The sequence below is a fragment of the Thamnophis sirtalis genome, unplaced genomic scaffold (assembly GCF_051295495.1).
Source record: "Thamnophis sirtalis isolate CommonGarterSnake01/CBP01778 unplaced genomic scaffold, rThaSir2_p1.2 scaffold_8, whole genome shotgun sequence".
NCBI classification, from domain to species: Eukaryota; Metazoa; Chordata; class Lepidosauria; order Squamata; family Natricidae; genus Thamnophis; species Thamnophis sirtalis.
In genome coordinates, this window is record NW_028261388.1 from 26,764,797 (window position 1) to 26,779,389 (window position 14,593).

Sequence of the window (14,593 nt, forward strand, 5' to 3'; positions counted from 1 at the left end):
AAACAAATGTATTCAGGAAAATTGCTTGCAAACTATGTACATATTAATAAAAGTCACTACAAACATGTGCATTTTTAGATTGAAATTTGTACAAAAATGTTTATGAATTCTTATAGATATTTTTATGTCAAATTTGAAAACTGAATATATATGAGCCAAAAAGCACCAACATGTGGGAATCATGAGAATAGTATGTATATTAGTACTTGCAAATAAGTAAAAAAATAAGTCATCAAGCAAAAAGAGAAAACACACTTCCTGGTTGAAAGTTGAGGAAAATTCTCTGGAAATAAAATACCTTTAGTTTCATCAGTCCAACAAGGTCCTGAACAATAACAAAAGCAATAATCTAAATTTTCATTAGAGTTTTAGCATCCATCTTTCCAAAGTAAATTCCTTCTCGAATAGCTGTAATGTGGTTAAAAGTCACTGAAACCACTGATGTGATTATCCAGTGAAGGCTATCAGGTGCATAGTAATGGACTCAAATCTATTAAAGTTATGCTATAATCAATGTGTTAGCTTTTAAGATTATCTCAGTAGTCCATCCCCTCATATTTTAATCAACTGTAGACCAGTAACTCTAGCAGAGTGATGAAGAAATGGCTTTATACCCATCAATAATATTTCAGCCTGTTCATCAAGATTAAGTCCTTAAGTTTAATAAGCAGTAACAGCCCCGGGAAATCTACTCTCTGCTCTATTTCCACTTCCTTTTCCACACTCCTTCTACAGAAGTAGTAGTGCAACTACTTTTCCTCCTAATAACAGTTGATTGGTATCCTCAGACTGACACATTTCAAGATGACTGCAACAGCCATCTCTGGAGTTTCCTGAGAATTGCCTTAAAAAAATGGCATAGGCTAGCTAGTAGAGGTGGCTACCTACCAGTTTGGACCGGTTCAGCCAAGTAGGTAGTAACTCGGCCAGCCACGCCCCCAAACTGGTTCTATCAATGGCAGCGTAGGCACTGCCCTCTCCTTTTTTGCAATTTTTTTACTATTGTGCATGCAAGCGTAATGCGCATCAAGCATGCACACGCTAAGCACGTCCCTGAGCTAACCAGCAGTAACAGAAACCAGAAGCCACCCCTGGTAGCTAGCAATAGTAGGCCATTCTGGAAAATTGCATAACTTAGTCGCCATGAAGCAGTTGCTCTTGGTGAAAAGTTGGGAAGGCAGAATGTTAGAGGTAGACTTATTTTAGTTGTCAATTTCCCTGATTTGCTGCTTAACGCAGCTTCTTCCTTTTGCCTTATGGTAGGGTTGTTCTTCTCTGACATGCTACTTACTGGGGGAAGGGTGGGCTAAAACAGGGAATACAAGGAGAAGAGGAACACTTCAGCCTACCACACTGGGAGAAAATATTGCTAGCACTGAGCATCCCATTAACATTTCAGAGAAGACAAATATCAACTAGTGTTTTGATTGCTGCAGAGCAAAAACAAGAAGAAATTCTTACTATCTTATGGTAATAGCCAGGCACCCCTAATTTGCAGCCATCCAAGTCAACTGCTTTTCCTAGGAGATCCATAACACAGCACTGTCGTGGCCAGGGAAAATCTGCGTCACTGTTCACCGACCGAAAAATGGAGGTATATGTTTGCCAGTCTGTTGGACCATTCACACCACAGCATTTATTCTGGATTTATGAAGGAAAAATGCATTTGTTAGGATGAAATAATAGAGCACTGCACTTGTCATTTAAAAATAATAGGAAAAGAAATTGCAGTCAATTTACTTGTTTGCCAAAAATGTGGGGAAAAAATTATGTCCAATGAACCAGCATCAATTTTACAATGTTTTACATTGTAAATTGTTCCACATTGTAAAAACACTGAAAATTGTTGGAATGTAATAGAACTGGATGGAATACAAAAAGCATATCAAGAATCTCTGATTTCCTCAGATAGATAATTTACCAGATATTACAAAGCCGTATGAAATCATATCAACGGGGAAAAAGAAATTTACATTTTTCAAAAGCTTCCCACATTTTGAGTTAACTGTGCATCATCCCATGATTTTTAGTCAAACTCATACAAAAATGTTGCTTAAGGTCAAGACAATAAATTGATAGATTCTGAGAATTATTCAGACAGTTCTCATAAATTGACAACCTGTAGTTTGTGCAATTGCATAGAACAAATAAATTAGAAGCTCAAATAGGAGAAGGAAGATGTGTTACAGTAGATATGTTTGCCATCTTGAGTTATTTATAAAAATAATAAAGGTGGGATAGAAAGAATAGAGTAAGAAACAGTGGTGGGTTCCTACCAGTTCGGACCAGTTCAGCTAAACCAGTAGTAGCTTGGCGGTTTGGGTCGCTGGAATCGGCAGTGACCCAGGCCTGCCACGCCCCCAAACTGCTTCTCCCAGCGGTGCCTATGGTGCCGCCATCTTGTTTTTTGCTTCTGCTCATGCGCAGAGCAATTTTAGTTGTACTGTGCGTGTGAGCGCAGCACACATCAAGTACATGCACAATGCGTCCCTGAGCGAACCAGCAGTAGTCTCTGCCAGAGCCCTTCCCTGGTCAGAAAGCATGTTTTTCTCCATTGGCCAGGCTTACAGTATTTGAATGCTTGAAGATGGTATTTGTAGTCTCCAAAGTTGTAAGCAAAACAATGAACGAAGATCCAAGCTGATCAGAAATTGTAAGTAGTGATGTACTATAAGCAATTTCTAATCCTTTGTGTGTTCATTTTTAAATGACCTTTCCACTCAATTGGATTAATGTATGATAGAATTATAGCTGCAGTCCATTTCTTTTAAACTCCACATTGTTGTCAAGCTCAAGAAGCAAAAACCACATAGATTTCAGAACAATGTCTTACATGCTATAAAACACAAAGTTGGAAACTGTAAAAAGATCAACTTTTTAGGGCGTAAGCCAGTTAATCCAGAGTCTCTTTGAAATGTGTCTTTCCTTCCAAATCTGCCCATCTGGTCTGTGATGAATCTTTTCACACAAACTGAACTTCTCTCCCATCTGCTTCCCACAGTCTCCCAGACTTTCATGCTAACAGTGTCACAATCTTAAAAATATTCTTAAATGAGAGTGAAGAATTAGTCCCAAAGTTGTACAGTACTCTTACCTGCAACATGAGACGATTCCATGTCTGGGTAATACCTTCACTCTTCCATTTGTCATCATTGTTGATTGGGTCTGGATTCTGGTATTTTTCCAACATTTGTTTCAAGAAAAGTCCATTTGTAAGCTAAATGGTAATGAAAGGAATGAATATGAGCTTTTTACCCTATTTGGAAAACTCTTCCTAAAGTCAGAAGTCACATCCTTAATAACATCTAGCAAATACATCTCAGGTTTTTTTTTAAATTAGTTAAAATTATTTATTTTCTTCCAGTAGTACATGCTAACTAATGTGAACATTAATTAGCATGTACTAACATTAACACAAGCTTAATCCACAAATTCCAACGTTTGGTAGACTACTTCACTGAGTAACTTTAAAGAATTCATATGTGATTAAGCTTCGTTTTTTTTAAAAAAAAAGAATGATCACATCACTGAAATGTGTTTGCTAATGAAGAAACACTAGTCAATAAACAAATAAAAAAACCCTGTCCACAGATGTGGTAAAAAGATTTCCTTTCCCTTACATTAAAATAATGAATTAAAAACTTGGTCATGTCATAAAAAGGTGCTGCCAGGCCTTCAACATGTTTGCAAAAATGAACACCCCCCCCCCCCTTAACCTCTTCGCTGAATTGAGAGCATCTGAAAGAATAGACACATCACTGGCAGAATACTCACGAAATCCCGATGCACTGTTGCTGTGATGCTAGACGCCACTTCAAAGGCAAAGACAATCATCATCAGGATGATGTACTAAATACAAACAAACAAAACCCATGTCACAAAGAACATTTGATATACTTCAGTCTGAAATTGAGTGCTTTAACACCCCTCCCCTGAAATCTGTCTTATTCCTTCTGTTTCTTCCTGCTTCATCTTTTAGTTTGCCAGAATTAAAAGCTTAGGAAAGAAGCAGGAATGGCTTCTCGAGCAACTTTCAGCTAAATTATTTGTTCATATATTGTTCATAGACCTCTACTGAAAAAGCCACATTGATCACAAAATGCAATTTTAAAAAATGATGGAATCAAAGCAGGAATAAAACACCAAGAATCCTGCAATTCCTTTTCTAAAACAACACAGAATAGGAACCGGCTACATTTTTCCTAGAAGCAAGTTCCATGAATGCAGCATTATTATTGAGAATGTTCTACTCCTGTTAACACGTACACCAGCTAGTGGAACCAAGAGTAGGACTCACCAACCTACTTTAGTATCTGTGTTAGATGATATTGAATTGACAGATCTTTAAAAACTTTTTATTTCTTTTGTTTGCAAAAATTTATAGGCAGGGAACAGAATGATGTGGGTCCATTTAATTGCTCTGCTTAATAATCCAGGAATCTACCAGCCACAGCTTATAAATTAGCATTAATTTACTATATTGAGTACATACAGGTTCTCTTCAACTTACAACCAGTACATCATTTTGTGACCATCCAAAGTTACAATGGCACTGAAAAAGTTACCGGTACTTGCAACTGTCCCTCACACTTATAATTGTTGCAGCATCCCCACAATCACATGATCAAAATTCTGGTGGTTGCAACTGGCATGTAATTATGATGGTTGCAGCATCCTGGGCTGATGCGATTACCCTTTGCAACTTTCTCAGCCGGTTTCCAGCAAGCAATGGGGAAGCTGAGGGTAGGCTGTATCTGCTTAACGACTACGGGATTCACTTAACACTTAACTGCTGAACAACCATGTCAAAGAATGTCATAAAAGTGGGTTTGACTCCTTTAACAACTGCCTTGCTTAACAAGAAATTAGAATTTCTAGTCCCAATTCTGGTCCATAAATTAAGGACTACCTGTATTCATGCAAATTTAATATCAAGGAAGATCAATCCAATTGGATGCATGTCTTAATAAAACAGAGTGGTGTCCAAAGTAAGGCAGTAGTTGGAATAACAACATAATCTTCACATGTTATTTTATTTCCCTTCTACCAATCTTAGTCCTTAGTCTGACTATTTTATAAATTCAGTTCTCAGCATGAACCAGATTTTTAACAAGACAGCCACAAATGAGTGACAAGTTATTGACTGAACTCTCTGCACAGCATATTCTCCTTTGCCAGTGATATGGGTTGGAAATAAAGTGCTCAAAACCATATTTGATCTACAACTACTTCAAATCATACAAGCAAAATGATCAGCTTTTCCTATTGTAAGTTGTTCAGGAGCTCCTAAATGTACAAATCCATTCATTAACCTGTCTATTAAAAATTATATCCATTTGCAAACTGTAGCATTCTATGATTATGTTATCCACCAAATAACACTGTCTATTATGCAAGTAATAAGCCATTCCAGAGATTATCTGGCAAATATAGTAGGAACTGTTATATAGGGTAAAGGAAGGCACACAAAGGCTCCAGTAACAACAGCTCTTATTGCAAGTGAGGTAAACATCCAGCTGAAGAAAGGTGGGACAACAGCCCCTTTTAAAGGGATCTGTCAGACCCTTTGACCAATGGGATTAAACCTCTGTTCCCACTGGAACAGAGGACCTTGATGGAAACCTCTGTCAGTGTGTTGGGGGGGGGGAGGAAATATCTAACAGGAAGCATCTTTTCCATTTGTAGGACAGTATGACCTGCAAAATCCATGTCAACATGTTATGATTGATGTCTTTATTGAAGCTTGGCCTGCACAGTATTCTGAGTAATCTATTCATTGCATTCTGTAAAGCCTGAATGCTCTCATGCATTGAATTCTAATACTAATTTTCTCCAAATTCTGGGCATTACAATGCCAGAGGATTTGTTTCAACATTACTTCTTGAAATAACTTCCGTATGGACAGCAAAACAGGATTAGCTTGGCCTTTCAAAGTGTAACATGTTTTTTGAACTCACATTTTGTTGTACTAAAGAATCTAAAGTCTGAGAAAAAATGTTTTTAAGAAGCCCTACCTTAAAAAAAGAGGAAACTACAACAAAGGAAAAGAAATTTAAAAAGGGAAATAAACTAGATGTTATGTCATCTTAAACAGAAATGAGAACGTTCTGTGTAAATATTTCATGCCAGAATGAAATTTCTGCACAGAAGATGATCTTAGGAACAGCTTTATTAATATACTTAAGAAATGGTTCCCAAACTTCAATATACTGTATCTATCCCAATTTATATAGTCTTTCAAAGCTCTTCATTGAAGTGCTAATGATTTGAGATAAAGCTATTTCCCATCCTTTTAAGATCATTTTAAATGCATCCATTTTCTGATGTTTTGAAATAACAAGCCTTGCTGCTACCAATAAAAACTCAATCAGTCTTATAGTGCATCAGTTTCTATGTCTAAAGAAAATTGGATATAAAATCAACAGGAGGGTTTATGCCACAGTCTGCTGAATGATTTTCCTGTTTTTTGCAAAATATTTTCACAAAAAAATAAAAACTAGTTGGGCATTGCCATATAATTAGCTTCATGTAGTGCTCTGCTTAACATATACTAGGAAGTTTATAGTTTATGTAGTACAACTTTACTGCAGTGTAAAGTTTACTATTAATAATCTTCAATATTAGTTCTTGCTAATTTACTAAAACTTAAAAGCCATTCTGCAGTAAAGATTCCAATAAAATTCAACACGTTGAAACTTTTAAGTCATAATTTCATTACCCTGTGGCCTTAAAATAAAAGTTTTATATAACCTGTTAAATATTTAAAATGAAATATGTATTATAAATTAATATGAATTTATCTTCCCATTTCTTCTCTTAATTGAAAAAAAATATATAAATCATTTTTCAGATTTCATATTCCTAAGGGTTAAATGTATTAGTTACTAAGACTCAACAAACACTTGATGGCACATAAAAGGTTCTTCTATGAGATATGTATTTAGACATACCTTGTCTGTATAATATAATCTACTAAAGAGATTATTAACTTTTGGTCTTTTAAATCACATACAGGAAGCATTTAAGGTAAAGGTTCCCCACACATGCGTGATAGTCGTTTCCGGCTGTAGGGGGTGGTACTCATCTCCATTTCTAAGCCAAAGAGCCAGCACTGTCCAAATACATCTCCGTGGTCATGTGGCCAGCATGACTAAACGCTGAAGTACATGGAGCGCTGTTACCTTCCCACCAAGTTGGTCCCTATTTTTCTACTTGCATTTTTTACATGCTTTCGAACTGCTAGGTTGGCAGAAGCTGGAACAAGTAATGGGAGCTCACTCCGTTACGTGGCACTAGAGATTCGAACTACTGAACTGCCAACCTTCTGATTGACAAACTCAGCCTCTTAGTTACTGAGCCACCACTTCCCTTCACTGGAAGCCTTTACTTTTGTATAATATATCCACAATAAATTGTCCGAGCTCTGGACTTCAACGTAGGAAAAATGATCTATTTCTTCTGAAATTACTGTTGTATTAACATTTGAATCCATTTCAATGCTCTGTAACTATAAATATATTTATTTCTAAAAAAATCTTGGGCTAAAAGGAAGGTCTCTCAAAACAATGACTTCATTGCTAATCTAAAGATGCCAGACTGTTTTTCTATACGTACTTTTTCAGCACTTTACAATTCTGCGTAGCTGTAGTTTCTTATACTTTGAATGTCAAAACCGAGAACAGGCTATGTGTAATTGGAATTTACTTCAGGTACGAGGAATTACTAAATCCTGCGGTTTGTGAAAAGGTTATTTTCCTAAGAGTCTAAGCTTCTCTACTAAGAGTCTATTAAGAGTCCAAGCTTTTCCTGGTAACTTCCAATTTGATTTTTGTACATTTCAGAATGATTTGCCATTTTTATTACAGTGTGTGGGATTAAATCTTTCTCCATTTAAGATAGTTTGGAAATATTTATCTAGGATTTCTAGCACTACTTTTTTTTCCTGTGACATTTTTTTTACTTGTATTTATTTTTGACTCACAAAATCATGCTTTTCTTCCACTTATAATTTCTTTGCTACCAATCACAGTTTTTGAATAAATGAGAACATACATATAGTAATTTAGCATTTAAACTCTTTTCTGCAACACAAATGTATTGCAGGAAAATTGTCATACATGTTTTATGATGTGTGCAACTGAATACAGTTTATATTCTAACTTGAGAGTAATGTTATGATAGAAATGAATTTCTTAGTTTCTTAAAATTGTACAGGAAAACTGTAAAAGTATATAGAAAATTGCCTTGTTTATCCATCCATCCATCCATCCATCCACCCACTTCTTCAATTCATTTGGCTTCTAGGCTGTATATGTAGGTATGTATTATCATGTGTGGGCAATGTGCATATCTATATCTGTATTGAGATATATGTGAATATAGATATTGATATCAATATCACATATTCATATAATGCTAATTCTAATGTTGATAGGTTCATAAACGATTCCCAAAAGCTTTCTGGAAGAACCACATATTAAGAACTTTTTATAAGATCATATGAATGGGAGGCAGGCTATTCCATAGGAAGGAGCCCAATAGAGATGACTACCATATGGTCCTTCAATTGTGCTCATAGTAGATAAGTAGTACCCCGCAGGTATTTTTTTTTCAACATCCAGGTTGGATTTTCAGAATTTACCTAGGAAAAATAATACTTTCTTAGATATCCAAGCCTAAAATTATATTGGGATAGAGTTGGTGACTAGTGCTTGGAATTGCACTCAGAAATATAGTTAGCCATGGCAACTCTTACAAAAAGTATATAACAATGCAGTATCAAAACAAAGTATGATGCATGTGGACTATTGCATTTTAGACCCACTGAAATCTCCAGATACTCTTCAAGTACAAACTCATGTAGAAAGAATTACAGCAATCTAGGTGAGTGATTGTTCTTGGGGCATCCTATTCCAGGTAAGACTACTGTTAGGAATATAATTCTAATGGTTGGGTTGGCAATATATAAATCATGTCACAATGTTGTACCTGTTGCTTTAAACATACTGTAAAATGTGATTGGTTGCTGTTTTCCTCAATCGGCCATAAGGGGGAGCCAGAATGTCTGTTAGTTCTCTCTCTGTTTGTTAGATGCTGGGCTGATCTGATCTGAGTGTCGTGAGCTATTGTAAGTTTTGCAACTGTTAGCAAACTTTGAATACTGAACTGATTATATGATACTGGACTATATTATTTGGATTATCCCTTAACTGAAAGACATTGATATCTGACTGAATTATCCGTGTATGACTTGGACTGTTTGATGGACTCTGATACCTCTATTTCCACGAAAGTAAAAGCCTATTTAAACTGCAGTGTCTCTGTATGCTGGTTTGTGTGTTCTCCAACACAACTTTAACAACGCTTCTCTGAATGCACTCACTCTCCCAACGGGGAGCTTACCTAACAACTACAAAGGATGCATCACCTGAAACTGGGCAAAGATCTCCTGGCGAAGGATATGTGATTCCATGAGGAACCGTTTTACCTCAGATTTTAAATTTAAGAATTAATGCTAGTAAAGTCCTACAGTCCATCGGATTCTGAATTAACAACTGTTCCATCTTTCTTGGATTGAGTTTGAAACAATTTTTATCTGTCTATAGACCATGATAGCTCCCCTATGACAAGACTATTGTGAAAATTACGTAGCTACTGTATGCAGTTCTGATCATCTTCACTTTCCTCTTGCTATATTTGGTTGCATAACTATGCCAATCAAAAACTTTGTTTAGTTTTTAGTTGCACTGAATGGAAAGATTTTTTATTCTAAAGAAATGTGACTATAATGCCATTGATAAGATCCTCATCTTAAAATGGTAAAACTGAAGACCTAGGGGGAAAAAATCATTTTTTCTTTTTTTATTCATGTCACAGTGACTGACAGCAAACTATGCAAAAATACCTTTAACCAAAAGGTTTCTACTTCTGACAAACTAAAACTATCATTAATTTTTATTTGTGCAAGAAGTGCCAGCACATATGATTTCAGCCTCTGAAACTCTGCAAACACAGTATTTCCTTGACAACCTATTCATTATTGTCTTCCATGGTAACATCACTGTTTCAGAATATACCAAGATACACAGCTGGCAGATGTATTTGTTAGATGGTAAGATCACCAATACCTTTTGTTGCTGCAAACTTACCACTAATAGCATTGTCCTGCTTGAATTTATGACACCAACAATACCAAGAACAGATAGACAAAAGAAACAGAAACCAGTGAAGATTCCAATCCAGGCGGCACCATAGATATCATCATTGTCCGTAGCTTCCAGCAATGGATATAGAGAGTGTTGATCAGACACGAAGTATATACATTCAGCCATGAGCGCAAGGCCACAACACTGAAAACAGAGAGACATGTGAGTCTTTCCAGAACATTCTCTAAATTCTTGCATTTGTTTTTAAGGCTAAAATCTGAGCCAAACCGAATATTCTACTTGAATCTCACACTTCTTTCTTCCATAAAAAGGATACTCCAGATCAAAAAAGTACTTATCCAAATTTGTGACAGGAAGCATTACAGATATTTTGCATAGCTTCCATTCTTCCAGCTTCCAAGTGTTTCAGTTCTAGACTCCTTTAAATGGACAATGATGTTTCCTCAGACTGATGCCAATCTCTTTTTACCAGCCATTATGCTGGTCACATGATACTTATCCCAATTGTATTTTCTCTCTCACGTATTACTTTTTAGAAGAAATACTACTTTTCTATACTTTTATTCGACAAAAACATTTTTTATTTGGTTTTTTTACAAGAAAATGGATAAGTTATTTTTCACTCACAATAGGCATTCTTTCTGCCATTATTCTTGTCTCCACAAATGAAAAACACATTTGCATTTTTTACATTTCAAAGTAATGCTGAATTAGGAAACACGTACATCCGAGCACATGCATACATACAGATGCACACACTCCTAATCCTAACATGCAACTTAAACTAAAGATCAAAGTGCAATAATAAAAATAAATAAATAAGAATGCTTTCTGCATTCAACTCCTATGTGCAATATATGGATTTCATAGCCTAGCACGGCTGCTGTTCTGCTGGCATGACCCAGAATAAAGAGTGTGAAAAGGAGATGGGGAAGCAGCTTTAGCCTCGAAAGGCAGCTGCTGAATTAGGAAGTCTGATGAACTGACCCAGCTGCTAGCCAGGGCTGGCGTGGGGAGATTTTGAGTGGGCAGTTTCATTGGGGCAGTTAGGCATATAGGGCATGGGCACTAGAGTTCCAGGGAAGCCGCCATCTCAGTTGCTGCAGGGCATGCTGCCAACATAACCCAAAATTGGAGAGACAGAAGAGAGTGGAGACAAGAGTAAAATTGGAGTGAACAAAGAAGGGGAAGAGAGACAGATTGGAGAGAAGTTGGAAAGTGACGTGAATCTTCCAGGCAAGTATTGGTTGTTGTTTGGGGAAAGGAAAGCCATGGTTCAAGGGTGGCCTCACTGGAAATATGGAGGTGGAGACTCAGAGGAACAAGCTCATTGAAGATCCACAACTCATAGGGAAAGGAGGGATCTGGCTGGTTGCAGTTGGTGGCTTCAGCCAAGATCCTGGGAAAAATAAAGGGAATCAGCTGCCAGTAGAGAAGGCCTGGTTTGGAGAAAACTGGACAGAAGACCCTGAGATAAATTCTTCCACCTACATAGCTGAACTGCAAAAAAAGTCAGGCAACACTGAGTACACGCCACTAATCCCAGTCCAGTCTAGTTTAGTCCTTTCTTTTTTGTCTCTCTTACCAAGCCAAGAAACAATGGAGCAATTTCTAAACCAAAATTTTGGGTTTATCGTGATATATCAATGCAACCAACTGTAGTTTACAAAGCTAACTATTATTTTCAAAATCGTGGCTTAATAATGTGTGAAACTTGACAGTGGTATATTTTCAAAAAAACTATTGTTAAGTTACTTACCCCTATGACAACATTTCCCAGAATTAGCAAGCCCTGAAAGCATCGCACACCAGTATCTCCTTTTGCCATCTTCAGTTGGCAATGCAATCTAGAAAGGAATTATACATGTGTTAATACTTCAGGTCCTTTCAAAAGAGCTGTCTTTTCCTCCTCTTTTGAACCCTGAAAGCTGTACAATCTTCATCCATGTCCCAGACTGTAATAAAAAGCTTCAAAAACTTCAAAAATCACAACAAAATGATCCTACAATGTCTCCAATGCCTTTTTAAATCGCATAGGAAGAACACCTATTCTCACCTCATTAGCAAATAATGTGTCTTAAAGAACAACATGAATCTAATCGAGTTTAGTTCTGAGAGATGGAATGGAATGAAATAGAATGGAATACTTTATTGGCCAAATACGATTAGACACACAAGGAATTTATATCTGGCGCAAAAGCTTTCAATGTACATTCAAAACAACAGAGTAATAATAATAATAAATACCAATAAGAGGTAGAGAAGTTGAGAAGGATAATAATAGTACTACAGGCATACAACATGGGTAAATATACTTAGATGTAAGACAATGCTGTGAGGATTAGGTGTCCAGCAGAGTGATGACACAAGGGGAAAAACTGTCTCTGTCTCTAGCTGTTTTGGTATGCAATGTCCTACAGCCATTGCATCCCCAGGGGAAGAGTTGAAACCAGAAGTGGTATTCAACAGGTTCTGGAGAACAGGTAGCAGAAATTTTTAGTTCAGAGAACCGGTAAATACCACCTCTGACTGGCCCCACCCCCATCTATTCTCTGCCTCCTGAGTCCCAGCTGATCGGGAGCAAATGGGGATTTTGTAGTAATCTTCCCCTGGATTGGGGAGGGAATTGGGATTTCACAGTATCCTTCCCCTGCCATGCCCACAAGCCACGCCCACCAAGCCATGCCACGCCCACCAAGCCACGGCCACAGAATTGGTAGTAAAAAAAAAAATGAATCCCACCACTGGTTGAAACAGTTTATAACCAGAATTTGAGAGGTCTGTAGATATTTTCTCAGCCCTCCTTCTGACCTGTACAATATACAGGATTAATATGTCAAATAATATTACCAGTTGTATAAAGCATAAAGCATGCACTTGTCAATCTTCATAGTAGCCAAACTGGGCAGAATCTGCTATTCAAAACTACACTTGGAGAATTGTATTTAAGTGAAGGATTTCTCATGTTCATTCCTCACAGAAAGCCATGTGTCATGTAAAATGTTTTCTTAACTTTTTAGGTGGGAATTATTACTTAAGAATTGATTAAGCTTTTAAACACACAATGTATTGTAAGAAAATATTTGTATTTCTATCTCAGTTGAATTATCATATAATTTTGGAATCCATTCTATATGCTTCACTTCATAATTCATTTGTTCACCTGATTATTTGTGGTAGGATTAAAAGAATCACAATACTTGCACATCATACCATTCCAATGAATGAGATCTTTAATTGCTTCTCACACCTACCTGGGAGGTTCCTTCAACCTTGGGCTACAGCTTCTACTTCATGGTTGAAAATGTCATTTCCTATTTTACAGCAGATAGCCTACAGCAAGCCTGATTCAACCTTTTTGGGTGAAAAAGTCACATCCATAAAAACTCTGTTATAGCCACTGTTATGGAACTGGCTGAGAAAATAATTCAAAGAGCCAGTTGCAGCTAGAACAAGGGAGACCAGGGAAGTAACATTCCGGTTGAATGTTTTAAAGTTCTAAAACTTTCTGCTCTGCATTCCAGTCTTTAGTATCTTCCATGGAATTTACACACCCTCTCCACCATTCTCTCATGTACTTGCCGGAGCAAGAGTACAAGGCAGGTTTTTCTAATACATTTTCCCCTAATTTTTGTCAATCATTTTTTAATTTCTTTCAGAGGAAAGTTCAGTGATATTCGGATGGATGAAGTGTGGTGTTTTTGTTTACTTTTAGTTAAGTAAAAAGGAAATGTAAATATCCTTTTGCATTGCACAGTTCTTAGTTCTTTCTTATACTCTCGATAAATCTATTACTTAAATATAATTTTAATAAGGATTTTTACACGAAAAATTAAACATAACATATGTAAAAGAGAGCTAAGAAAAAGGAAAAAGTGTGAAAAAAACAGTACAAAGGAAAAGACAAAGAAGTGGCTTCCAATGTTCTTTACAGCACCTACAGATCAACATATTATCTCTCTCTCAGATTACATCATATGGTTCCCTTGTATTTCATTTTCAACCTTTTAAATCAACAAACTGTGAAATCACCATTTCATTTTTTACAGCAAAATATCATAAAAGGATTCCATTCTTTTATCAAAGAACTGTTTCATCCCTGAGTAAATAGGTCAATTTTGCCATTTCTGAAGATTTATGTACATTTAGTTGGATTCTGCCTCTGTGTAACATAAATCTAGCAACTGTGTCTTGTACTCTTTGATAAGAGAGTAAAACATCTCTCTTTAATGTGATATTCATTCAGATATTTCTAGAGTTCTATCATGTTTCCCGTCAGTCATCCTTTTTTCAAGATAAAATATGGTGTCCTAAACTGGGGCGGGGGGGGGGGAGGGAAACCTCACTAGTCAAGGTGAGTCTAACTAAAGCAGGACTGACTGGAATGATTACTTTCTGCAATTTGGAGACTATGCTTCTCTTGATGC

At 36.6% G+C, this 14,593-nt stretch overlaps 1 protein-coding gene across 1 annotated transcript in view; it reads right to left on the bottom strand.

Moving 5' to 3' along the window:
* The window catches only part of UPK1B (uroplakin 1B), a 29,508-nt gene that overhangs the window by 4,388 nt on the left and 10,527 nt on the right, over positions 1–14,593 (bottom strand). Inside the window, exons 2-6 of the mRNA XM_014057227.2 lie at positions 11,926–12,013; positions 10,149–10,349; positions 3,775–3,849; positions 3,095–3,217; positions 1,462–1,641 (exon numbers count right to left, since the gene is read on the bottom strand). Coding sequence (XP_013912702.2) covers positions 1,462–1,641; positions 3,095–3,217; positions 3,775–3,849; positions 10,149–10,349; positions 11,926–11,994 — 648 coding nt within the window. The 5' untranslated portion in view covers positions 11,995–12,013. The remainder of the gene's footprint in view (positions 1–1,461; positions 1,642–3,094; positions 3,218–3,774; positions 3,850–10,148; positions 10,350–11,925; positions 12,014–14,593) is intronic.